At 64.4% G+C, this 24,089-nt stretch overlaps 1 protein-coding gene and 1 long non-coding RNA gene across 2 annotated transcripts; one reads left to right on the plus strand and one right to left on the minus strand.

The window, feature by feature from the left end:
• Positions 1–1,407: 1,407 nt before the first annotated feature.
• Positions 1,408–2,906, minus strand: LOC131501204 (uncharacterized). Its single transcript, XR_009256689.1, has 2 exons — positions 2,374–2,906; positions 1,408–1,878 (listed from the first exon to the last, which is right to left on the minus strand). It is a non-coding gene; the product is annotated as an uncharacterized LOC131501204 (long non-coding RNA).
• A 2,949-nt stretch (positions 2,907–5,855) lies between these two features.
• Positions 5,856–22,757, plus strand: SLC6A19 (solute carrier family 6 member 19). The gene is made up of 12 exons (XM_058711099.1): positions 5,856–6,176; positions 11,756–11,896; positions 14,127–14,264; positions 15,282–15,463; positions 15,757–15,867; positions 16,031–16,143; positions 17,266–17,394; positions 17,502–17,658; positions 19,283–19,487; positions 19,576–19,735; positions 21,303–21,465; positions 21,648–22,757. Exons 1-12 carry the CDS (start codon positions 5,975–5,977, stop codon positions 21,849–21,851), a joined length of 1,905 nt encoding a protein of 634 aa, XP_058567082.1. The 5' UTR covers positions 5,856–5,974; the 3' UTR covers positions 21,852–22,757.
• Positions 22,758–24,089: the final 1,332 nt, after the last annotated feature.

Here is a 24,089-nt window from a genome sequence, read left to right on the forward strand (position 1 = left end):
GAATGCAAGACTGTTTCGCGGGGCAAGGTCAAGGCGTGTAATTGCCACATCGAGAGGATGAAGGGCGGCAAGTTGGTAACCCTCTGGTAACCCTCTTGCAAACGTAGGAAGGCATTTCATCGAGTTGACGCCCGTTCACAACCACTGGTAAAGCTGCTACCGGGAGAAGGAAGGCCAGTGGGTGTTTGTGCAGAAGTCCCCGCCGTCCTTGAGGGGCCCAGGGGTGACAGTGGGAGGGTGGCTCGCACTGCGTGTGCCCGCGTCGTGCCCGACGAGCTGTCATGAGGCAAGAACAATGAAAGGCAAAAGGATGAAAAACCGTCGTTTCCGTCGGTGTGATTTTGTGTTGAAGTTATCTGTAAAAATCAAAGATCGCCAGTGTTAGAACCGGATTTCCAAGGGAGGGGAGGCCGCCGGGAGGCAAACGCTGAGGAGCCACGCGGTTCACAGCAGCACACACACACCCCGGACCGGATCTCACGACAGGCCTTCAGGACCTCCACCCCGAGCCGCGGAGCTTCCAGAGGAGGAGGAGGCCTGGATTCCCGGAGGGACCTGCTCCTTTGCAGGAGGAGAACCTGCTGCTCCTTGGGCCCATGGCCTCCATCCGAGGGCCGGCAGGCGCCCAGCGCCGCTGCAAATCCGGCAGGTTCTCCGTGGGGGTGGCTCGCTGTGGACGTTTGAGCCACGTGTGGACGTGTGAGCAGAGCACGTCCGCGAAGGAGAGCAGAGGGGGACACGCTTTTTCAGGCGCATTCGCTATAAGGCCACACAAGTAAGACGTGTGCCCTCGACAAAACGTGCAGAGAAGCTGAGGGAACATCAGAGATGGGGGAGACGGGAGAGACGTAAGAGACAAGAGACAGGAGAAGGGAGAGACAGGAGATGGGGCAGCACCAGGAGTGTGGGCCCAGCGGCCCTGTGGAAGGCGGGGAGGCCACGTCTAAACAGCCCTGGGGTAAACCCCTCTAGAGAACCCGCTGCCCTGGAAATAATTCGAGGGGGGGGCACTTAGTCTCAGGCAAAACCCCACTGCTTCCAGAATAAAGCGTGAGGGCATCTTCACCATCGATTGTGTGGGCAGGGAGCAGGGAGACACCAGGGACAGCGAGGCCAGGCCAGCGGCTGCGTGGGGAGGAAGCTCGCGGCACACATGTTCCAGAATGTCTCAAGCCACCCTGCAGGTTGACGGGAAGGGGCAGAGCCTCCAGAGACAAGGACACTTGAGCAGGCATCTCCGAGGGAGGGAAGGAAGGGACAGCCCACCAGAGCTGAGCCCCCTGTGCGGTTCTCTTGGGGGGGGCGCTGGGGTTCTGGAATGTTCTATGCCTTTGTCTGGGTGACTGTTACCCGGATATGGCTGCTTTATGGAAGGTCATCAACCCATAAGACAGTAACAAACACACGTACGTACAAATACATTTATTTCGGGGAAAATGGACACTGCGGGGATGAGCCACATTCGGGAAATTTGCTATAATCACGGAAGGTACACCCAACACACTGAGTACTTCTCGTGTTCCACATCAAACGTGGCATCGGAAAGAAAAATTTAATAGAAGGTGAAAAAAATGAAATGAGTGAAACTGTACATTCAGTTTAAAATTTTTTTAATTTAATAAAAGGAAAATAAAAATCGTGCACAGACAGTATAATTTCAAGCAGTGAGGCAGTGAGGGTGCGTGTGTCACTCACGCATGTGCACACTTATCCAGGTGACCCTCGGCCCTTGTGCACAGACCCTGCAGTAGAGATCCCGCGAGCAACTTTTGGCTTCTGAAAACTTCGCTCCTCGCAGTGTCCTGCTGCCAGGAAGCCTGACCGATGACACAAGCAGCGGATGGACACGTGTCCTGTGATTTACGTGTCCCCTGTCCCCTGTTCGTACAACAGAGCAGACCAGCTGAGTTAGGAGAATACGTTCATCGTCCTGTCCCGCGTCTATCAGGACCCGGAGTGTCCCGGGGCAGCTGGTGGGCCGTGGGGGGTCCTGGGGTCCACGGAACAAGGGGAGGGGACGCTTAGCTCATCTGCAGTGGGGGGCTGAAAACGCTCAGGGGCCTTTACCTTCTTTTGTAAAAGAAGTTGTTGGGCAAACGTGGGGAGGGGCTGTGGTCTGAGGTGGGGGGGAGGGGCTCCACTTCGGGGTCCTTGCCGGCCCCACGACAAACCTCCGTTTGCTCACAATGCGCCCTCATTTTTGTTGGGCTGCGAGGGAGGTGTCCACCCCGTGCAGCCGAGGGTGGGGCCGTCACTTTTCAGGCCCCGGGACCCGGCACCCGGACAGGGGTCGGGAGGTGGGGATGCTTTAGCGCCTCAGTCTGTTTCCAACCATGACCGTAGTAAAAGCAAAGGCTCATCTAGTCGGTTCACCTGTTCACCGGAACTGCCTGGCACTTCCTGCCACGAAGACCACTGAGCGTGGCTGCGGGGCTCCCGTGGCCCCTGGGCAAGCGAAGCTGGGGACGGAGGCCCAGGTGCCTGTCCGGCCACCTCCCTGGATGCACCCATCTGGGGACAGCCGCGGGACCCCTTCATCTGGCCAACCGTGAGAGCCCAGGCAGCCTCGGGCCTTCGGGGGAAGAGAGAAGAAAAGCAGTTAGAGAAATAACAGGACGAACCGCGCCTCAGAAGGAAATGATGCCACCCACCAGGGAAGGAAAGTAGAGAGGGGAGCAGAGGGGCGGGCAATGGGCAGCCCTGTGTGCTCACGTCACCACTTGACCATGGGGGACCGTGGCCTGGTGGACGCTGCAGGGAGCCAGGCAGGGGGAGCATCCAGAACGCCAAGGTCCTGGGGCGGATGTGGGCCCGGTGAGCCGGAGTGGGGGGACAGGGTCGGGGTCAAGGCAGGTCGGGTGGGACTCCTGGCACTGAGACCCTTGGCCTTAGAGTGCAGGAGCTGATTCTAGGGGGCAGGAGGGGGAAAGAGGAGGCAGGAGGGAGTGGGGTGGGGACAGGAGGGGACGGGGGGGGGGGCAGGAGTGGCAGGAGGGAGCAGGGGGAGTGGGGGGAGGCAGGGGAGCACGAGGGCCCGCAGCCTCATGGGGGCTGTGGCAGAAGCCCCCCACCTCCTGCTGGGTCTATGTCTGTGCCCCGCATTCCACACCCCAATTCCGGCCCCCCACCTAGGAGGGCAGAGCCCGGAGAGCCCGTGGGTGGCACCCGGGCACCCGGCCTTGGGGGCACTCCACCGCACCCCAGGGCAGGGCAGAAAGTACTGCTTTGCTGTGGGGCCCAAGCAAGCTCTGGGGCCTGGCTGGAGCCCCTGTCCCTGTTGTGGGGACCCTGGTTGCTCAGGCCTAGCTCTCAGGCACCTGGCCTTCTCTCACCCAGGTACACTTTCCAGATATTTTCCCGGAAGATAGCCGTGGAGTTGGCTACCGCGATCACGTTTTACAGATGGGGAAGCTGGGGCTCAGAGCCCCGAGATCTGATCTGGGGCTGAGGCTCGGTTGAAGGGGTGGGGGCCTTGGCCGCCACAGGGAAGGCAGTCCGGGTCTGGGTTCCTGTGGAAGCTTCCAGAGAGAGCTGCCCAGAGGAAGCCCCAGGTACACCCCTCAGGGGGGCCTGTGGTGGGGCGGGGACCCTCCCCCACACCAGGGCTCCTGTGGGGAGGGCCCCCACTCCGGACACACCCAGGACAGAGCCCTGGGCTGCTCCCCACCTCAGCCCAGACTCCTCTCCCCCGCTGGCCCTCAGGGTCCAGGTAGCACCTCCGCCCTGTGTCCAGACCGTCCACCATCCCCGTCCCCACCCCTTGGACCTGGGCCAGCCTGGGGCACCTCTTTCCTCCCTGTTTCTCTGTTCCTCTGTCTCTGTCTCTCCCTCTGTCTCTGTTCCTGTGTCTCTCCCTCTCCCTCTGTCTCTGTCTCTGTTCCTCTGTCTCTGTCTCTCCCTCTGTCTCTCTGTTCCTCTGTCTCTCCCTCTGTCTCTGTCTCTGTTCCTGTGTTTCTCCCTCTGTCTCTCCCTCTGTCTCTGTCTCTCTGTCTCTCCGTCTGTCTCTCTGTCTCTCCCTCTGTCTTTGTCTCTGTTCCTGTGTCTCTCCCTCTGTCTGTCTCTCCCTCTGTCTCTCTGTCTCTGTCTCTGTTCCTGTGTCTCTCCCTGTGTCTCTGTCTCTGTTCCTGTGCCTCTCCCTGTGTCTCTGTCTCTGTTCCTGTGCCTCTCCTTGTGTCTCTCCCTCTGTCTCTGTCTCTCCCTCTGTCTCTGTCTCTCCCTCTGTCTCTGTCTCTGTTCCTGTGTCTCTCCCTCTGTTTCTCCTCTGTCTCTGTCCTTCTGTCTCTGTCTTTCTGTCTGTCTCTGTCTCCCCTTCTGTTCCTCTGTCTCTCCCTCTGTCTCTGTCACTTCCTCTATCTCTGTTCCTGTGTCTCTCCCTCTGTTTCTGTCCCTCTGTCCCTGTCTCCATCTCTCCGTCTGTCTCCTCTCCTGTCCCTCTGTCTCTCCCTCTCTGTCTCTGCGGTGGCATCTGTCCGCCTGTCCTGCTCTCGTCTCAGGAACCAGATGCGCCTAAATTCTAACCTGATTCCTCCCTTCCGGCCTCCACCCTTCCCCAGTCCCCCTGTCCTAAGGGCAAAGGTCGGACTCCTGACTCACCCCTCCCGAGTGACCCTCACTCGCCTTCCCTGGATTGTTCCTCGAATGTCAGCATGAACCAGTCAAGTGGGGTGGGGTCAGGGTCAGGCAGCCCCGGGCCGGAAGGGACATTATTGTCCAGTGGAGCGGGTCACTGGGGAGACAGATAAGCAAAGGACTCCCAGCGACAGAGCCCATCCCTCTGGGAAGGACCGGGTGGGAGTGGAGGTCGGTCAACAGGGCCATCAGAGAGGGCTTTGCACCCAGCTGACCCCACAGGCCAGTGAAGGGAGCTCCCGAGGGAACGGCCCCGAGGGGGCTGGGTGTGGCCTGGTCAGTGACCCAGGAAAAGTGGCAGCGGGCCGGAAGGATTGCCAGGTGCAGATCGCTGGTGGGCACGTCCCCACCCACACTAACTCTGTCCCAAACTCTGCTCTGCCTTCAGGATCGGCTTGGCCGTCATAACCCTCAGGTGGGGTTCTTCCCTTGCTCTCCCAGGTTAGAGGCCAGGCTGGGCTGGAGGGCACCCGGGGCCAGAGGGCACCAGGTGGAGGCTACGACACTCTCTGCGTGTGCCGCGGGCCCCCCAAGCCTCCCTGCTTGACCGCAGTGGAACCCCGTTTCCCACTGCCGTCCCCCCACCCCTCTAGGGGCCGCCCCATGCCCGGCGCTGGGTAGGAGGACAGAAATCCCGCAGCTGCCCGGAGAGGCTGGGGGACAGCCGGGTGACGACCCGGGGAGCCGAGCGCCCTGGGGGGCTGCTGTGGGTCCCAGGGGCCCACCTACAGGCACCCCGCATCTGAAGGGGCTTCGGTACCCAGATGCCAGCGGGGACCCAAAGCTCCCTGGGAAGCTGGTTAGAGCCTGGTGCTCGGGGCCCGGAGGGGTCCAGGCGGCTCCAAACTCCGAGTGAGTAGGGGAGTGGGCTGCTCCCAGGGCCCAGGTCCACCCCACGGCCCTGGATGGGGTGGGGCGGGGCAGGGATGGCCCCGCACATAGCCTGCTGGCAGAGAGAGCCGGGGAGAGGGGGGGCCGCCCCACCTCCTTCTGCCGCTGGGGAGTGTGACGGTGAGCCTGAGCCGAGCATCCCAGGGTCTGGAGAGCAGCGGTGTCCTGCAGGGAGGGGGGGAAGTTAGCACCCTGGGGGCAGGAGCCCTGGCGGCTGCGTTTGCTCAGTGGGAGGGGCCGGCCAGCGCCTGTGGGGCAGTCCCGAGGGTCTGCGGCGCCTCCACAGATAAGGCATTAACAGTTGGGGCGGACTCACCTCCAGATCTGCTGACGCCAGGTGCTCGGGGCGAGGTGCCAAAGGTTCCCTATAAAGTGCTGGGGCTCTGGGCCTGCGGCCACTCGCCCTCTGGCTCCCGACCCGCCTGGGCCACCAGGGACCGGCCCTGCGACCACCATGGTGAGGCTCGTGTTGCCCAACCCGGGCCTGGAGGACCGGATCCCGTCCCTGGACCAGCTGGAGAGCATCGAGGCCAAGGAGGCCGGCTCCCGGCCCCAGTGGGACAACAAGGCCCAGTACATGCTCACCTGCGTGGGCTTCTGCGTGGGCCTGGGCAACGTGTGGCGCTTCCCCTACCTGTGCCAGAGCCACGGCGGAGGTGAGCCCCAGGCTGGAAGGGGGTCCGCCTGTGAACAACGGGATGGGGCCCCGGACCGAGGAGCCCATTCGCAGGGAGGGGAAGGAGTCCCCGGGGGCTGTGGTCACACACGCCGTCCCCCTGGAGTGCCACCTGCCTCCCCTGTGGATTCAGCCTCCACGTCCGCAGCGGGGGCAGGGCTGGGCAGGGTTGCAGGGCGGTCCGGGCCCCCACAGCGCTCTGCTCTTGGCTCGTGGGGCCGGCGAGGGATGTCTGCCGCCCGGACCCGCGCGTCCAAGCGTCTGTGTGCGTCCTCGAAGAGCACACCTGACCTGGATGTGAGGGGTCTGAGGGGTACCGGCCACTCCTCTGGATGGAGCCCCCTCTCCAAGAGCGGGAGGGGCAGTGGGGGACAGCCCTTCGCAGGGCCACCACGCGGGCACCGCACTCCTGCCTGGATAGAGGAGGGAGCTGGGCCGGGAGCAGGCGACCCACAGAAGGACTCCCTGACCTCAGGCCGCCCTGCCACCCCCAGAGGCCTTGGAGGGCCTTGCCTGGACCGCAGTGGTCTCCTTCCACAGGCCGAGGCTGCCCCTCTCCCTCTCCCCCAGCCCTGTGACGCTGGCTCTGTGTCCTCACCATCGTCGCTTCGCCCGCCTCCGGGCCCTATGGGCGACAGGGACGGAACCTCCATGAGTCCGCGGCCGCAGCCCTGGGGAACCCTGGGCTGGGGCTGAGCTGTAAACAAGGAGGGGTCTGGGGCAGGGGCAGGTGCTCACTGGGGAGACGGGCTGTGCAGAGCAGGCTGGCTGTCCCGGGGACGGGCGCCCCAGTGATGTGTTTGCGGGGCTGTTTGCTTCTTACTCTGAAGCACCCGCAGGCTCTCACCTAGGCTTTGTGATCTAAAAGCATCCCCGGGAAAGGCAGAAGTGCTCGTTCCTGGGTCAGCCTCAGGGGCCCTGAATTTCCCAGGGTTGAGCTTCCCAAGGTCTGGGAGGGACCTCAGGCCTCCTCAGGTCTCACAGACCCCTGATCCAGCTTCTGACTCCGGAAGCGGAAGCGGAAGCGGCAGCCACAGCACAGGGGGAGCCAGAGGGAGGAGGGGCCCCAGCAGTGCAGCCTCTGCGGTCGGTCCCTGAGCCTGCCTCCCAGCTGCCTCTGGGGCCAATGCCCCTTCCTTCTGGGACTTTCCGCTCACGTGCCCCCCAGGGCCGCCCTAAGAGAGGGTCCCAGCCTGCTCCTGCTCACTTGTAACTGGGAGCCCAGCACCCCGCAGATTTCCTGCCCCCTGGACAGGGAAGGGGGCTGGCTGCACCCCTGCACTGCGGTCCTGGTGCTGTATTCACCCGCGGGAACCGTGCCCCCAGACCCTGCAGACTGACGGGCTGTCCCCCAGTCAGCCCGGGGAGCGGAGGCCTGCCCTGCGCCCCCACAGCGAGGTTCCACGCTGGCGCCGGGGCTGGGGGTCCGACCTCTGCGCTCCGGGACCCTCCGTGGCTCACGCTCTGTCCCGTCCAGGCCACCCACGCCCACCGGGAGGCCAGCAGCCGAGCCCAGGAGGCGGAGGGCCGTAGGGAGGTGACCGCAGCCGGTGACCCTCCTTGCGACGCCTCCCACGCCTGCGGCCCCAGCTGTAAGGGGTGGGGGGGTGGCGTGACTTGAGGGAGCTGGTTCCGTGAAGACGTAACATGCCTCCAACTACTTCCAGGACTTTTGGGTAATTTGCAAAGTACGACAAATATTCATTTACTTTATTTTTAACTTTATATTTTGGGGAAAAAAAGTCAGAAAAGTAGACAAAACGACATCCCAGACCCTGATTTCGATTCAGTCGACAACGTTCTGCTGTATCCGCGGCGGTGCGCACGCACGCACCCACCCGACACACCTGCGCGCACACATCACGCACTGACGCACACGCCCACTTACCCACGAGCGCACGCACCCACGCTCTCAATGCGTGCACACCGCACGCACCTACACACACGCGCAGCCCACACCCACGCGTGTACACACACGCCCCCGCACATCCGCGCAACACCCACACAACACGCGCGCACCCATGCACGCATGCGTGCACAGTACGCGCCCACACACACATTCACACGCCCGTGCACCCACACACGCACGTACGCATGCATGCACACACCCACTCACCCACGCGCGCGTGCACCCACGCGCAGTGCCCCCTCTGGCGCATGGCGTTAGGAGACTGTGTGGTCACTCGAAAGGTCCCCAACGCTGGGTCTCTCTGACTGGGGTCCCCGGGGCAGCGCTGTGAAGGGCGCAGGTGCAGGTGGTTCCCGGGTGGGCTGTGTCCTCCGCCTGCACCACCTCAGGGGGCTGTGTTTGGCTAGTGCTCCTCCCACCTCAGTGGGAGTTGGGCACCGGGCTCTATGCTCCTCTGCAAGTGACAGAGGTCCACGAGCCCCTGAAGGGCAGGTTTATCCCCACATCACATGGTGGGGTGGCACACAGCCACCCCACGCCCTGACCCAGAGCGTGCACGGGGCACGCGCTCTCACAGGGAAGCTTCCTGGGGCAGGAGAGAGCATCGGAGGGGGGTGGGGTGGGAATAGGATGCAAATGGGATTAGGGTGGGACTGGGGTGGGACTGGGGTGGGACTGGGGTGGGTATGGGAAGGTGCTGCAGGGTTTGTGGGTCACGCCGACCTAGGAGGAAACCCGTGTGTGGACGTGGGCCTGGGCCGGGGTGCTGGGCAGGGGCACGTGAGCCGAGCCCAGAGCTGGCATCAGGAACTCCTCCAAGGGTCCCTGTCTGTCCCCTCCCCCAGAGTCCCTGCTGCCACTTGTCAGACGCATCTCCGGGTGCACTTCTCTTTAGGAGTTTGCTCCTCTGTGAGCTCAGATAGTATCGCCCTTCTGTGCCTTGGCCATGGTGACTCCGTGCTGTCCTCCCGGGCCTGGAAAGGACCTGGGCACGGGCTCTAAGGTGCAGGCCCCAGGGGCAGGGAGGGCAGAACGGCTCGCCCAAGATGGCTCTCTGGCGTTTGGGTGATTTCTGGAGAGTTCAGTCTGGTCTGGACTGTGGACGGAAGGCGGGAAGGCCCGGGGGTGGGGGTGTGGGGGGCAGCAATCCACATCTGCCTTCAGAATGACAGTGACAGGGATGGAGGGGAGGGACCTTGGGGGTGACAGTGAGAGGGTTGAGGGGGAGGGACCCTGAGGGAGGCAGGTCCCCCACGCACACATCTGTCGCCATCGCCTACGGGAGCCTGGGGAAATGATGCCAGTTTCCCGGAACCAATTCCGTGATGAGTGCCACCCACATCCCACAAAGCCCCTGGCGGCCTGTTGAGAGTGTGGTTACCCCTCAGGACTAACACAACTGGGCCTCCCGTGGGTCTCCAGACTCCCCGCCCTGTATCCCGGTTCCTTAAAACGCAAGCCGTGCTTCCGCACCAGCGGGTCTGTCCCCCTTGGGTGCCGTCCACCCCTCCCCCGTGCAGCGGGCTGCCTCTGCGTGTGTGTGCGCGCGTGTCCACCGGTGCGGAAGCCTGGGCAGCACAGGGACGCCCGTCTCCAGGGACCTTTGGAACCACATCCAGGCGCCACGGTGCCTGCTGGCCGCTCTCCCTCCTCTGCCCTTCCCTGCTTCCTCCACCTTTACCCACGGGAAGGAAAGAAGTAGCTGGGTTTAAAAAAAAAAAAAAAAAAAGCCACGTATCCCCCAGGGCCTAATCTGTAAAGAGCTCTCGGCCTTGCTGGAGAACATTCTCATCCCTGGAAAAGAGCATGGGGCCGAGGGGCTGCTCCAGGCTGGACGCTGCCCGGGGCCAGGGTACTGGGTAGGCAGACCCACCTGCCTCGCTGGGATGGGCCCCACAACGTGGGGGCACAGACGGCTCATTTTGGGCATGTGCCTGACCCCTCCTCCCCCCTTCCCCCACTGGCTGTGCCCACCGGGGCGGAGCCTCACACTCAGGGGAGCCGCCCACCTGGAGGAGCTTGTGTGAGGGAGGGCGCCAGGAGAACGAGGTGGCTTCCTGGAAGAGGGGCTATCCGAATGGGGTTTCCCAGGATGAATAGGAGTTTCCTGATGGGGATGGAGGGACCGGAAGGCTGGTGGGTGAAAGTGGCGTCATGAGAAAAGGGGAGATTGAAGGACATTCTGGAGCCTTGTCCCCAAACGGACTTGTTTTCTTGGTAATTTTGCTCAGAGATTTTTTTTCTTTCTTTTATTTAAAAAAAATGTTTACTTTTGAGAGAGATAGAGCACGCGAGGTGGCAGGAGGACAGAAACAGAGGGGGGCAGGGTATCCAAAGTGGGCTCTGTGCTGACAGCAGCGAGCCTGACGCAGGGCTCGAACTCACAGTGAGATCGTGGCCTGAGCTGATGTTGGGCCTTTGACCGGCCGAGCTTCCAGGCGCCCCGCTTAGAGATTCAAATCAAGCCCCTAAGAAAACGTTGGAGAGGCAGCTCTTTTCTTTTATCTTAACCCTCACGGACACGGTGACACGGTGACACGGTGAGCAGGTCCTGGTGGGGTGTAGGTGGCCCCTGCCCGTGAGCCTGTGGCCCGGGCTGGGCCCCCAGACCCAAGGGGATCCAGCTGGTGGGTCTTCGTTCCCCGTGCCCGTCCTCGCTCTTTGATTTTCTGTCATTGTCACCTTGAGGGCCACATCCCCAGTCGTGGCCCATGCCCCTTGCTGTCCTGGAATTTTGACCTCGGCATCCGAAGGGGCCTGTCCCTGGAGTCCCGCGTTGGGAGGGAGGCCACTCAGGCAGTCCAGCACGCAGACCGAGGATGGCCCACTGCGGGGTGGGAGCGCCACTGGGCTCTGCGCGGGGGTGGGGGTGGGGCTGTCCCTCCCAACACAAGGGACCCCGCAGAGGAGAAAGAGGCAGGGAGCGAACCCAGGGCAGAGGGGGTATAGGCTGATGCTGGCAGATGGCCCAGGAGAGGGACCGAATGCTCGCCCCTCCCCCGCCCCCCGCCGAACGCACCGGTCAGTCCTGAAGCCATCAGTGTGTCCAGACCCTCGTCAGCAGTCCCTACAGCGCAGCTGCAACCTGGCCCGAAGTTCACGCTCTGGTGACCTCGGCTGTGCTGGTCTCTGCTAGGTCGCGCTCGGCCTGAGGAGGGAGCGGCCCAGGGGCCCCGAGCCCGCCGCCTTCGCTAATTTCCCGTCTCAACCTGCTGTCCTGCGCTGAGCCAGCCTGGTCCTGGTGCCCCCAGTCCCGGGGGTCCCTGCATCCCCTCATGTGGTCGCGGCTCCGGGTCAGGGCCTTCCGAGGCCCTCAGTGTTCCCCAGCTAGCCTCCCGAGGCTCAGATCAAGGACCCCGGCGTGCACTCCCCCGGGTCGGTGTCTGAACCCTCCGCTCCCGTGACCTCTCCCCTCTGACCCTCGCACCCGGCTTCCCCCCGCACGTGGACGCCTCCGCTGATTCCGGGGGCTGCCGTCGGGAGGTGGCGCGTGGTGGCTCCCTGCGCGGCGGTGCTCGTGGCCTTGTGGTCGGGAATCTCCCAAGTGTGTGTCTCTGCAGGTGCTTCCTACAAACGCCTGCGTCGCCAGGGGTGGCCCGTCGCCCTCCCGTGAGCCGTCCTCTGACACGCTGCCGCTTCTCCCCACACAGGGGCCTTCATGATCCCGTTCCTCATCCTGCTGGTCGTGGAGGGCATCCCCCTGCTGCACCTGGAGTTCGCCATCGGGCAGAGGCTGCGGAAGGGGAGCGTGGGCGTCTGGAGCTCCATCCACCCGGCCCTGAAGGGCGTAGGTGCGCCGCCGGGCTCTGCCGGGGTCCCCTACTGGCAGCAGGCGCCCCTCCTTCCTTGCCCGCCTTCACTGCCTGATTTCAGGGAGAAGAGGGGCCCAGCGCTTGGGCCCCGCCCCCCGGGCCTTCGCAGACCCCTCCTTACAAGCTCAGGTCAGGGCCTGGGTCACTGCTGGCCGCCGGGGGCCAGCGGGGCAGCGGACACCATCCTGAGTCCCCAGGCGCCCAGCGGGTTGGAGGGTGTAGACGCACGGGGAGAGTAGAGACCCCCGCCCCTGCTGACTCCCTGCCCTGATCAGGGCTCGGGAGTGGCTGGATGGCCCGGAGGTGGGCTGACTGCTGAGGCCACACTCTTGCTCTCCAAGTTTCCTCCGTCCACTCCTTAAGGTCAGCAAGGAGGTTCCTCCCCAGCAGTGACACCTCGGCTGGCACTAACCCCTCGGCTGGCACTGACCCCTCGCCCCAGCACTGACCCCTCACCCCAGCACTGACTCCTCACCCAGCAGTGACCCCTCACCCGGCACTAACCCCTCACCCAGCAGTGACCCTCGCCCGGAACTGATCCCTTGCCCGGGGGTGACCCCTCGCCCGGCAGTGACCCCTCGCCCGGCACTGACCCCTAGCCCGACACTGACCCCTCGCCCCAGCACTGACCCCTCAGCCAGCAGTGACCCCTCGCCCAGCACTGACCCCTCACCCCAGCACTGACTCCTCACCCAGCAGTGACCCCTTGCCCGGCACTGACCCCTCGCCCCAGCACTGACCACTCACCCACCAGTGACCCCTCACCGGCACTGACCTCTCGCCCGGCACTGACCCCTCACCTCAGCAGTGACACCTCACCCAGCACTGACCCCTCGCCCACCAGTGACTCCTCACCCGGCACTGATACCTCGCCCGGCTCTCACCCCTCGCCCGGCACTGACCCCTCACCCCAGCGGTGACCCCTCACCCGGAGGTGACCCCTCGCCCGGCACTGACCTCTCGCCCGGCACTGACCCCTCACCCCAGCACTGACCCCTTGCCTGGCAGTGACCCCTCACTCCAGCACTGACCCCTCACCCGGCAGTGACCCCTCACCCAGCAGTGACCCCTCACCCGGCACTGACCCCTCACCCCAGTACTGACCCCTCGCCTAGCACTGACCCCTTGCCCAGCAGTGACCCCTTGGCTGGCACTGACCCCTCAACCCAGCACTCACTCCTCACCCAGCAGTGACCCCTCAACCACCAGTGACCCCTCAGCCGGCACTGACCTCTCGCCCGGCACTGACCCCTCACCCCAGCACTGACCCCTCATCCGGCAGTGACCCCTCACCCAGCAGTGACCGCCTCGCCTGGAACTGACCCCTCGCCCGGCACTGACACCTCACCCCAGCACTGACCCCTCACCCACCAGTGACCCCTCGCCCAGCACTGACCTCTCACCTGGCACTGACCCCTAACACCAGCACTGACCCTCACCAACCAGTGACCCCTCACCCGGCAGTGACACCTCACCCGGCACTGACCCCTTGCCCACCAGTGACCCTTTGCCTGGCACTGAACCCTCGCCCAGCAGTGACCCCTCGCCCACTATTGACCCCTCACCCAGCACTGACCCCTCACCCAGCAGTGACCCCTCACCCCAGCAGTGACCTCTTACTCACCAGGACCCCTCACCCAGCAGTGACCCCTCGCCCACCAGTGACCCCTCGCCCACCAGTGACCGCTCACCCAGCAGTGACCCCTCGCCAGGCACTGACACCTCACCCAGCAGTGACCCCTCGCCCGGCACTGACCCCTCACCCCAGCAGTGACCCCTCACCCAGCAGTGACCCCTTGCCTGGCACTGACCCCTCGCCCGGCAGTGACCCCTCGCCCACCAGTGACCGCTCACCCAGCACTGACCCTTCACCCAGCAGTGACCCCTCTCCCGGCACTGACCCCTCGCCCACCAGTGACCCGTCACCCAGCACTGACCCCTCACCCCAGCAGTGACCCCTCGCCTGGCAGTGACCCTTTGCCTGGCACTGACCCCTCGCCCGGCACTGACCCCTCGCCTGGCGCTGACCCCTCGCCCACCAGTGACCCCTCACCCGGCACTGACCCCTCACCCCAGCAGTGACCCCTCGCCCGGCAGTGACCCTTTGCCTGGCACTGACCCCTCGCCCGGCACTGACCCCTCGCCCGGCACTGACCCCTCTCCCAGCAGTGACCCCCACTCCTGAGCAGTGACGGTCTGGTCCCTCCAGGCATCGCGTCCATGTTCGTGTCCTTCATGGTGGGCCTCTACTACAACACCATCATCGCCTGGGTCATGTGGTACTTCTTCAACTCCTTCCAGGACCCCCTGCCCTGGAGTGAGTGTCCGCTCAACGCCAACAGGACAGGTGAGCCCTGGGCAGGGCCGGGGAGCTGGGGAGCTGCCACTAGCAGGGTGGGGAGGCCGCACCTTTGATCACGCGGGCTGACCGTCCACGGACACTTACCCTCTGATTTTCCAGATTTTGGATGCCTGGAGCTCAGGTCGGGCAAAACCCAGGGCATACTTAAGGCAACAGGGCATTAAAAGAAGGGCACGTTGCAGGAGAAAAGCCCTTAAAAATGGTGGCTTCCCCGTCAGGAGGGGCGGTGTGGCCCAGGAAGGGGGTGCTGCCCATCCGCCTGGGCCTTGCAGCGAGGACAGCCGTGCGTGGGGTTCTGAGTTGCCGGCGGAGGGGGGGGGTGTGAGTGGGGTGTCCCGGAAGCCGCTCCCCGACATTGTTGGGACGGCATCGTGAGCCCTCCCCGGGCCAAGCCTGTGGGGTTCTTGTCTGCCTGCAGCAGGGACAAGAGGGAGAAGGCAGGCAGTCAAGGCCCGGGTGCACACCCCACACATGCACGCGTGTGTGGGTGTGCATATGCGCATGTACACATAGGTCTGTGTGCACGTGCACACATGTATGCATGGGAGGTGTGTTTGCGTGCAGGTACACTCGTGTGCACATATTTGTGTGAATGTGCACCGTGTGTGGGTGCATATGCATAGGTGGGTGTGCATGTGCGGGTGTGCGGGTGTACGCGTGCATGTGTAGGCGTGCGTTTGTGGGTACGCATGTGCATGTGTATGCGTGTATGTGCGGGTGTGGGTGTGCATGCGTGGGGGGGGTGTACATGTGTGGGCGTGCGGGTGTGTGGGCGTGCGGGTGTGTGTGCACGGGTGTGCGGGTGTGCGTGTGCGCATGTGCGCATGTATGGGTGTGTGTGCGGGTGTGCATGTGTGGGTGTGCACGGGCACATACAACGTCCCCGCTGTCAATGTCTCAAAAACACGACCTGTGTTTCCCATGGCTCGGCCCCCGGTCCCCGTTCCTCACCTTGGCTCGCACCCCGTGCCCGCTCTGATGTGTGCGAGTGCCCGCCCCCAGGCTACGTGGAGGAGTGCGCGCGCAGCTCCTCCGTGGACTATTTCTGGTACCGGGAGACCCTCAACATCTCCACCTCCATCAGCGACTCCGGCTCCGTGCAGTGGTGGGTCCTGCTCTGCCTGACCTGTGCCTGGAGCGTGCTCTACGTGTGCACCATCCGCGGCATCGAGACCACCGGCAAGGTGCCCGCGGGGCTGGGGGGCGCCCGTGCACCTTCGGCCGCTGTGAGGGTCGTGACCCCTCCCCCCCACCGCTGTCTGGGCGGGGCCTCTGCTGCCCACGTGCTCAGGAAGCCGTGGGACCCACGGTATCCCCAGTCGGGAGGCACCAGATGGTCCCAGTCCCGCAGAACGCTGGGAAGTGGAGGGTCGGGCACACCTCCCTGCCTGGAGTCTGGGGGCCAGGGGCACCCGGGAGGGGGTCCTAACCCGCAGCCCTCTCTTCCCACCCCCCCCCTCACCTGCCCCGCCCACAGGCCGTGTACGTCACCTCCACGCTGCCCTACGTGGTCCTGACCATCTTTCTCATCCGGGGTCTGACACTGAAGGGAGCCACCAATGGTATCGTGTTTCTCTTCACGCCCAACGTGAGTCCCCTGAGGTCCGCCCAGAGGCAGGGGGTGGCCGGGCCGGGGGCGTCAGGGGCCCATCGGCTCAAGTACGGCTGTGTGGACAGAGGGTGGCCGCCACCGGGCCGTGTGTCAGCCAGCACCTTGGGAGTGAGGCTGAGGGGTCTCTGTCCTGCCACAGGTCACGGAGCTGGCCAACCCGGTCACCTGGCTGGACGCGGGGGCTCAGGTCTTCTACTCCTTCTCGCTGGCCTTCGGGGGTCTCATCTCCTTCTCCAGCTACAACTCTGTGCAGTGAGTGTGGGCGGGCCTCCCTACCAAGGGCGGGGGCGGTGGGTGCAGGGACCTGGGTCCCAGCAGTGGGGGCGGCCACGGGGTGCATAGAGGTGGGCTGGTGACTCCGGAGGGCTTTCACCAGGGGGGTCCCTCCAGTGAGGCCCGTTTACGACCCAGCCTCCCCTTGGCACCTCGGTCTCCGTGACCCTGAGCCCTGGTGTTCCACCCCCCTCGCCCCCGGGCACCCAGGACCCCCAGGGGCGCCCGTCCCTGCAGCCCAGCCCAGGCCGACACCCACACGGCAGGGGCCCAAACCCCCAGGGTCTCCAGGACCTTCCGGTTGGGACCAGTGGTCCAGCAGAGAGCGAGCCTCGGGAGCAGACGCGGAGGGGGAGGGCCCTTGGTGCTGGGCGGAACAGGACATGCTCCCCCCCCCGCCCTGCCCCGGGGCCGTTCACCCGCTGGGCTCCCACGTTCCCAGGGTCGTGCCAGTGCCGTCTCCAGGCCCCGCAGATGCCGCCCGCCCCAGGGAGCCCCGTGCCCCCTCCCCTGAACCAGCCGCCGCCCGCCTCTTGGGCTGTTTTGAGGGCACGGACTCCCGGGAGCCGTCCTCTGCGTCTGGTTTCCGTCACCGCACCATGTCCTTGGGGTCCGGCCCTGCTGCAGCCTGTGTCGGGGCGTGCTTCCTCCCATGACCGAGCCACGCCCGGTGTGTGGACGGGCACGCTGTGTTCACCCAGCCGTCCCGTGGCGGGCCCGATTTTTCCACACCCTCGCCAACACCTTATTATCCCACTTTCTGATGCCGGCCATCAGAAGCATCTGGAAGGAGGGTGTTGGCATCAGCGGGTGGGGGTGGGAGGTCAGGGGCCATGTTCTGGGCCCTCTGGGCTGCAGGGGGGCTTTGGGCGTCCAGGGGGAGTCGGGGGTCCTGGCCAAGCCCGGCACCTCGAAGCCTCACGACCCAGGGGAGTAGGGATTTGAACCCGGGGTGTCCAGGACTGGCGGCTATGGGGGCGTGGGGAAGTGGCAGAAGGGCAGAGCGGGGTCGGGACGCAGCTGCGCCGTCTTCGCTGAGCGCCGACACGGGCCGGGCGGGCGTCCCCGGCCGTCAGTGACCAGCCAGTGCTCTCACTGCAGCAACAACTGTGAGAGGGACTCGGTGATCGTGTCGGTCATCAACGGCTTCACGTCCGTGTACGCGGCCACCGTGGTCTACTCCATCATCGGCTTCCGTGCCACCGAGCGCTTTGACGACTGCTTCAACACGTAGGTGGCTCGCCCGCCCTGAGGAGCTTGCAAACTGCCTCCAGGGAGCACCCCCCGCCCCCCCCCCCCCCCCCCCCGGGCCTGCAGCCAGCCTGGCTCTCTTCCAGGAACATCCTGACGCTTATCAACGGCTTCGACCTGCCTGAGGGCAACGTGACGCAGGAGAACTTCGCGGAGGTGCAGCAGTGGTTCAATGCCACGGAGCCCGAGGCCTACGCGAAACTGCATTTCCAGACCTGCGACATGAACTCCTTCCTCTCGGAGGTCGGTGCCTTGGGTGGCGCCCCTGCGGTTCGGGCTCTGGGGGCAGGGGGCGGGCGCCGAGCTTCCCCTGGGAGCCCGGTGCCCACGGGCCTGGCCTCCTCCAGTGCCTCACGTCAAACACGTGAAAACACCCCGTGGGCTACTTTTACTATAGTTCCTCCTACAAAAACGCCAGTGTCCTTATAACCGTCTCGCAATCTTGCTCGATTGGCATATGTCACTCGGGGAGGCTGACACCTTAGTACAGCTGCAGATCTCCTCCGATGTGCCACTGCCTTTGAACTCCAGTCTTATTTTCCCTTTTATTAAAAGCATGTTTTTACTATCTTCTTTTTGGGAGAACGCAAGGTAGGAAGGGGCAGAGAGAGGGGGACGGAGGATCCAAAGCAAGCTCTGCACGGATAGGCTGTCTGCACAGAGTGTGACATGGGGTTCGAATTCACAAACTGCGAGATCATGGCCCGAGCCGAGGTCGACGCTCAACTGACCGGGCCACCTGGGCGCCCCTCTAAGTCCAATTTTAATGATGAGTAACGTTTCCGTATCGTTAAGGTTTATGAGCCCGAATTCACCAGTTTTAATTCTGCAATTTTCTTATTTGGAGCCGCACGGTGTTTGGGGGCATGCCACATGCCACCAGGGCCCTGGCCACGAGTTTTCCATCAGCAGTGGGTCCCCGCCGCCCCAGCCCCAGCCCCAGGCCACCAGGCTGCTGTGTCTGCCTCGGTTTTGCTGCAGTCTGTGCCCCGAGGCTGGCTGGGCTCGCCCGGTCATCCTGAGTTTCCTCGCACGGGCACACCGCTGCCCTTCGCCACCACATCCTCCCAAAGTCCTGGCTCGCCCCGCAGGGCGGAGCTGGTGTGTGGAGGGCAGCGGCACGTTTTCCACAGACTCTTGTAGATGCCGTGAAGTTACTTTGGGGTCCCTGACTTCTGAGTGGGTCCCCGGGACCGGAGCCCGTGACCTGCAGGGAACACGGGGGCCCCGGGCTCCCGACTTAGCCTCTCAGCCCCGCCAGGAGCACCCACTGCCTGGAGGGAGGACCCAAGGCAGAGGTCTCACTGACCCACGTGGGCCCAAAGGCAGGGGCACGGGGTCAGCCGGGGTGCCACGCGGAGCCCTGGCACTTCTGCGTCCGCAAGCCCGTCGTCGCGCACAGCCTGGCCCACTGTTCACAGCCCTAGGGCGTCTGTTCGGGACGCGTGCTCAGGCTAGTAAAGTCATCCTGAGCTCTGAGCCCAGCTGCGTGGGGAGCGGCTCAGGAAGCGTCCTGTGGGGTGACACCTGTCAGCGAGCAGACGGTCTGCCGTGCCTGCCACATGTCTGTCTGGGCCGCGTGGGGCCCTGACTGCTGCCAAGCAGTGCCACCCACTTCCTGGTGTTTGAACTCAGTCAGCTTTTAAAAATGCAGTTGGGCCCAAGAGATGAGTTCGGGTGGTTTTCCCGGATGGCTGAAATCAGCGCTTTCCTTGTGCGGGGGGCGGAGGAGGGGTGCTCAGCAGGTGCAGGGATGGGCAAGGACAGGGGCCCTGGTGGGGGGGAGGCTCAGCAGGTGCAGGGTCGGGCAAGGACAGGGGCCCTCGGGAGGGCGCGTGCCTCGCTGATGGAGCTGCCCACCCTGCAGGGCGTGGAGGGCACGGGGCTGGCCTTCATCGTCTTCACGGAGGCCATCACCAAAATGCCTGTGTCCCCGCTGTGGTCCGTCCTCTTCTTCATCATGCTCTTCTGCCTGGGCCTGTCGTCCATGTTTGGCAACATGGAGGGCGTGGTCGTGCCCCTGCAGGACCTCAGGATCATCCCCGAAAAGTGGCCCAAAGAGCTGCTCACAGGTATGTGGGGCCGGGACAGCCTCCAGGCTGCGGCCTCGGCCGGGACGCGGGGCCTGGGTCCGCAGCAGCCGTGTTCTCTGTCCCGAAGGCCTCATCTGCCTGGGGACGTACCTGATCGCGTTCATCTTCACGCTGAACTCGGGCCAGTACTGGCTGTCCCTGCTGGACAGCTACGCCGGTTCCATCCCGCTGCTCATCATCGCCTTCTGCGAGATGTTTGCCGTGGTCTACGTGTACGGTGTGGACAGGTAGGAGGGAGGCAGGAAGTTCCCGCGCTCGGGGCAGGGGAAGACGGGCGTGTGTGACGCGGGGCCGAGCGTGCATGTCCCTGGAGAGCGCGCGGGGCATGGGTCGGCGGGGCCGTGGGCAGAGGAGACGGGCCGCCCGGAGCCGTGTGAACTTCCAGCCGTGGGTGCTTCCAGACCCAGCACGGATGAGCACTGACAGGCCACGCAGTCTTGGGGGTGGGAGAGAGGAATCGGCAACCACACGGAAACAGGCCCCTCCGGTCTGACCACGCGATTGAAAATTCCTAACTGAGGACAGCTGTGCCACACGGAGGCGAAGCACTGTCGTGTCTCACAGGCCGCGAAGCCTGAACTACATGAGACGCGGGCGCAGATGGACCAGGAGGGGCTGAGTAGCCGCGGGGGTGGGGCGCGAGCAGCGGAAGTGAGAGCTGGACGCGGCCAGGGCAGGGCGCTCGCCGTGGAGAGCAAGGCTTCCCTGTGGGGCCCCAGGGCTGCTGGCCCGGGGTGGGGGGGTGCTGTGTGCTTCGTTACGACTAGGGGCGCGTGGCCAGGGGAGCTCCGTGGCACGGGTGCTCTGGGCCTTTCTAGGGGAGACAGTGCCATGCAGCCAGACGGAGCCCCAGGTGAAGAGAGGTGGTGAGTGGGCCTGTCAGTGGTCTGCACGGCCGGACGCTCAGGGCATCACGTCCCGCTCGGAGGTGAGCCGGGGCCCAGAACGTGGCCGAGGTGCCCTCGCCAGGGGCCGGGCTCACCAGGGCCTCAGAGACCGCCGGCCGGTGTCCAGCACCAATGCGCACGCACGAGCCCTTGGAGGCGCGCCGATGTCGGGATGCGGCCTCTGTACCCGTGAGAGCTCGCCCGCGCCGGGCCACAACACGCTTCGAACCAGCCCGGGGGCCACCGAGGGACGCGTGCTGCCCCGCCCGCGCTCACTGCTCTAGCAGACTCGGGGGAGAGAGTTGTGATGCAGGGCCGTGACCGAGTGAGTGAGGGCGCGGCCATCCGTGAGCACCCCGGGACGGCGCGAAGCCAGACGCTCGTGGGGGTCGCCGCACGACACACGGGGGGATGGGCCCGCACAGAGGAGACGCACCCCGGCCTCCCCGGCCCTGCTGGGTCCAGCCTGGGGCTGAGGCCTGGGCAGCGGTACCTTCCCAGAAATGTCCTCTGGATTCTCCGCGTCCTGGGCAGCTCGTGGCCACGCTCCTCGGGTGCCACGCTCATTTCTGCAGAACGCAGGCTCTGGTGCAGAAGGCAGTCCGGCCCAGGGCGGGGGGGTGGGGGGTGGGGGCTGTCCAGCTGTGGAGCCGCTGCCCTGCAGGGAGGCTGGGACGGGACGGCCTCCCGGCCTGCCCTTCATCCCCGGAGCTCTAAGCCCGCTTGGCGAGCGCCTGCCCGGACCTCCACACAGGGACGGCCGGGACTCCGGTCAGAGGAAAGGCCAGGCTGTGGCTGCAGACGGTGACGTCTGTCTGGGCTGGACAGGCCAGCCGCCCTCGGCCTTGAGGGGATCGTAGGCCTGACCACGTCCCGGTGACAGCTTTCTTCCCACCTCCGTGTCCAGGTTCAACAGGGACATCGAGTTCATGATTGGCCACAAGCCCAACATCTTCTGGCAAGTCACGTGGAGGGTGGTCAGTCCACTGCTTATGCTGGTCATTTTCCTGTTCTTCTTTGTGGTCAAGGTCAACGAGGAGCTGATCTACAGCGTCTGGGACCCTGCCTATGTGAGCCGAGGGGCTGCAGCGGAGGGGGCAGTGGGGGTCTTGCTCCCTGTGGGGTCGGGAGCCCAGGGTGCCCCTCCCCTGTGCCACGAGGGCCGGGAGGTGACCTACGGGGGGAGGGGTGCGGACCCCGTAGGAGACCTTGTTGGCTGTACATGCGGCTGTCACCCCTGCTCTCTCCCCAGGAGGAGTTTCCTAAATCCCAGAAGGTCACGTACCCAGGCTGGGTGTATGCCGTGGTGGTCATCGTGGCTGGGGTGCCCTGCCTGGCCATCCCCGGCTTCGCCATCTACAAGCTCATCAGGAACCACTGCCAGAGACGGGGGGACCGCCAGGGGCTGGTCAGCAGGGTGTCCACGACCTCCATCAATGGGGACCTGAAGTACTAAACGGCCTGGCCCAGGGCGTGTGGCCGTCGGAGTGAGGGGGGGAGTCCAGGCCACACACTTGAAAGTGTGTGCGCGTGTGTGTGTGTGTACACGTGTGGGTGTGTATGTGTGCACAGATGAGGGTATGCATGTGCATACTGTGTGTATATGTGTGTGCACGCATAGGCACGCGTGTACATGTGTGTGCATGTGTGTATGTGTGCATGTGTGTGCATGTGCACACGTGAGCATATACACAAGTACATGTATATACATGTGAGCGTGGGGGGGTGTATGTGAGCATGTGTGCATGCCTGTGTGTGTATATATGTTGAAATGTGTGTGTGTACACGTGCATGAGTACGTGGTGGGCATGTGTATAATGTATTGTGTGCACGAGTATAAATACGTGCATATAAATACGTGCATACGTGTTTGTGTGCACACGCTCCGAGGACAGTCGGAGCTGCGGCGTCCTGGGGAGGCCGCGTCTGCACTGCTCGCCTGCGCCCCTCAGGACCGGCCTCGTTGCCACCCACCTTCACCTTGCTGTCGACCCTTGACCTAGGAGGTACCTGTGAGGTCGGGACACTGGTGCCCCACCTGAGGATGGCCCTTCTCAGGCCCCTTGGCTGTGAGCCTGAGAAGACTCGGCTGGGTCCTTCGGAGGCCTGACCATGCCACTGCCCCCCCCGCCCCCCCCAAGCTCCGAGCTCTGGCAAAGTGCCAGCTCGGTGAATTCCAGTGAGTTCCAAGCCAGTTAATCATTGCTTCTGCCGCCGCAGGTAGATGAGCAGTTAGACGGAGCTCAGCTCGGCCAGGCTGAGGCGGAAACCACCTTTGTGTTTTCCTTAAAAGGAAGTGAACCGCATGAACGCGTAGCCAGGTGTTGGAAAGGCCAGTTATACGGTAACTCGGCCGTGGGCACCACGGCCCACGTGGTGAAGTTGGTGCCACTGAGTGAAGTCGGGCTCTGGCTCTTCCCTCCCGGGCTCGTGAAGGTTGTTTTCTGGGATTCGACAGCCAGTCTCAGTCACGTGGCACTTGGGGTGGTTTTCTTTTTTTTTTTTTTTTTTTTTTGAGACAGAGACAGAGCATGAACGGGGGAGGGGCAGAGAGAGAGGGAGACACAGAATCGGAAGCAGGCTCCAGGCTCTGAGCCGTCAGCCCAGAGCCTGACGCGGGGCTCGAACTCACGGACCGTGAGATCGTGACCTGAGCTGAAGTCGGACACTTAACCGACTGAGCCACCCAGGCGCCCCCTGGGGTGGTTTTCTTAATGGGCCGGTCGCCTCCACCCTCCACAGAAAAAGCCTGGAGACTTGAGTTAAACTGGACTTTCTGAGGATCCCCTGGGCAGGGGTGGGGACCTGGGTCCTGGCGCCGTGTTCCCCTCCCCCCCCCCCCCACCGGGACGTCCCTGTCCCATCGCCTCCCATCTGGCAGTGACCACGGAGCGGAGCCCTGCAGCCCCCGCTACGAACCTCCAAACATCGGGGCGTGTCCAGTCCTGTGCCGTCACCTGGGGAATCCTCGGGGCAGTGCGGGTGGCTGGCTTGCAGCCCCGCGTGCCGGGCCTTCCCGGGACCCCCGCCCCGCCCCGCCCCGGCCTCCACCCTCCCCTCGGCCTCTCCCCGAAGCCTTCCCACCCCCGCTGTGAGAACACAGTTGCAGTAACCGGTCCGTGCGCTGCCCCCTGGGGCGTGTGGAGAGGATTCTGGGGGTGTGACCCGGGGGGGATCATCCGGTCGTCCCAACCCCGGCCAGTGCCCTGCTCACAGACTCGGTGTCTCTGCAAGTTGTTGGAAACGCAGGTCTCGTGGGCATCACGTGTACCGGTCTAAATAAATCGCCATTTCATATTCTCGGCCTAAACGTTGTCTGGAGGCAGAGGGATGAGCAGACGGGGGAGCCCCAGTAGCTCCGGGCGGCGTGGACTGCGGGTCCGGCTGGGGGCGCCACGTGGACGCCACGTCCACGTCGCTGTGCCCGCGGAGCCCGGGGCGGGGTGAGAGGCCCCGTGAAGGGCAGGCCGCGGCGCCCTGTGAGGTCAGAGGTCAGGTGGGCTGGGCGGGGGCTACACCCTCCCCTCGCCTTCTCACTCCCCCTGCCACCCAGAAAGGAGCCCCTGGAAGTGTGTCCACCGGGGTCCCCGCCTGTCCCGCAGGCGTCCACGGGGCGTCCGCGGGTCCGGGGCCTCAGCGGGTGGCCCGGGCTGAGTCTGCTGCGTCTGCCCGTCCCCCTCGAGCCCACCGCGCG

This window comes from Neofelis nebulosa, chromosome 1 (genome assembly GCF_028018385.1).
Source record: "Neofelis nebulosa isolate mNeoNeb1 chromosome 1, mNeoNeb1.pri, whole genome shotgun sequence".
NCBI lineage: Eukaryota > Metazoa > Chordata > Mammalia > Carnivora > Felidae > Neofelis > Neofelis nebulosa.

Bases quoted from the DNA above. Each gene is read 5' to 3' on its own strand.
- SLC6A19 (XM_058711099.1), top strand. From the start codon at position 5,975: ATGGTGAGGCTCGTGTTGCCCAACCCGGGCCTGGAGGACCGGATCCCG. The intron at 15,464-15,756 runs GTGCCCGCGGGG...CCCCGCCCACAG, and splicing joins GCATCGAGACCACCGGCAAG to GCCGTGTACGTCACCTCCAC. The intron at 19,736-21,302 runs GTAGGAGGGAGG...CTCCGTGTCCAG, and splicing joins TACGTGTACGGTGTGGACAG to GTTCAACAGGGACATCGAGT.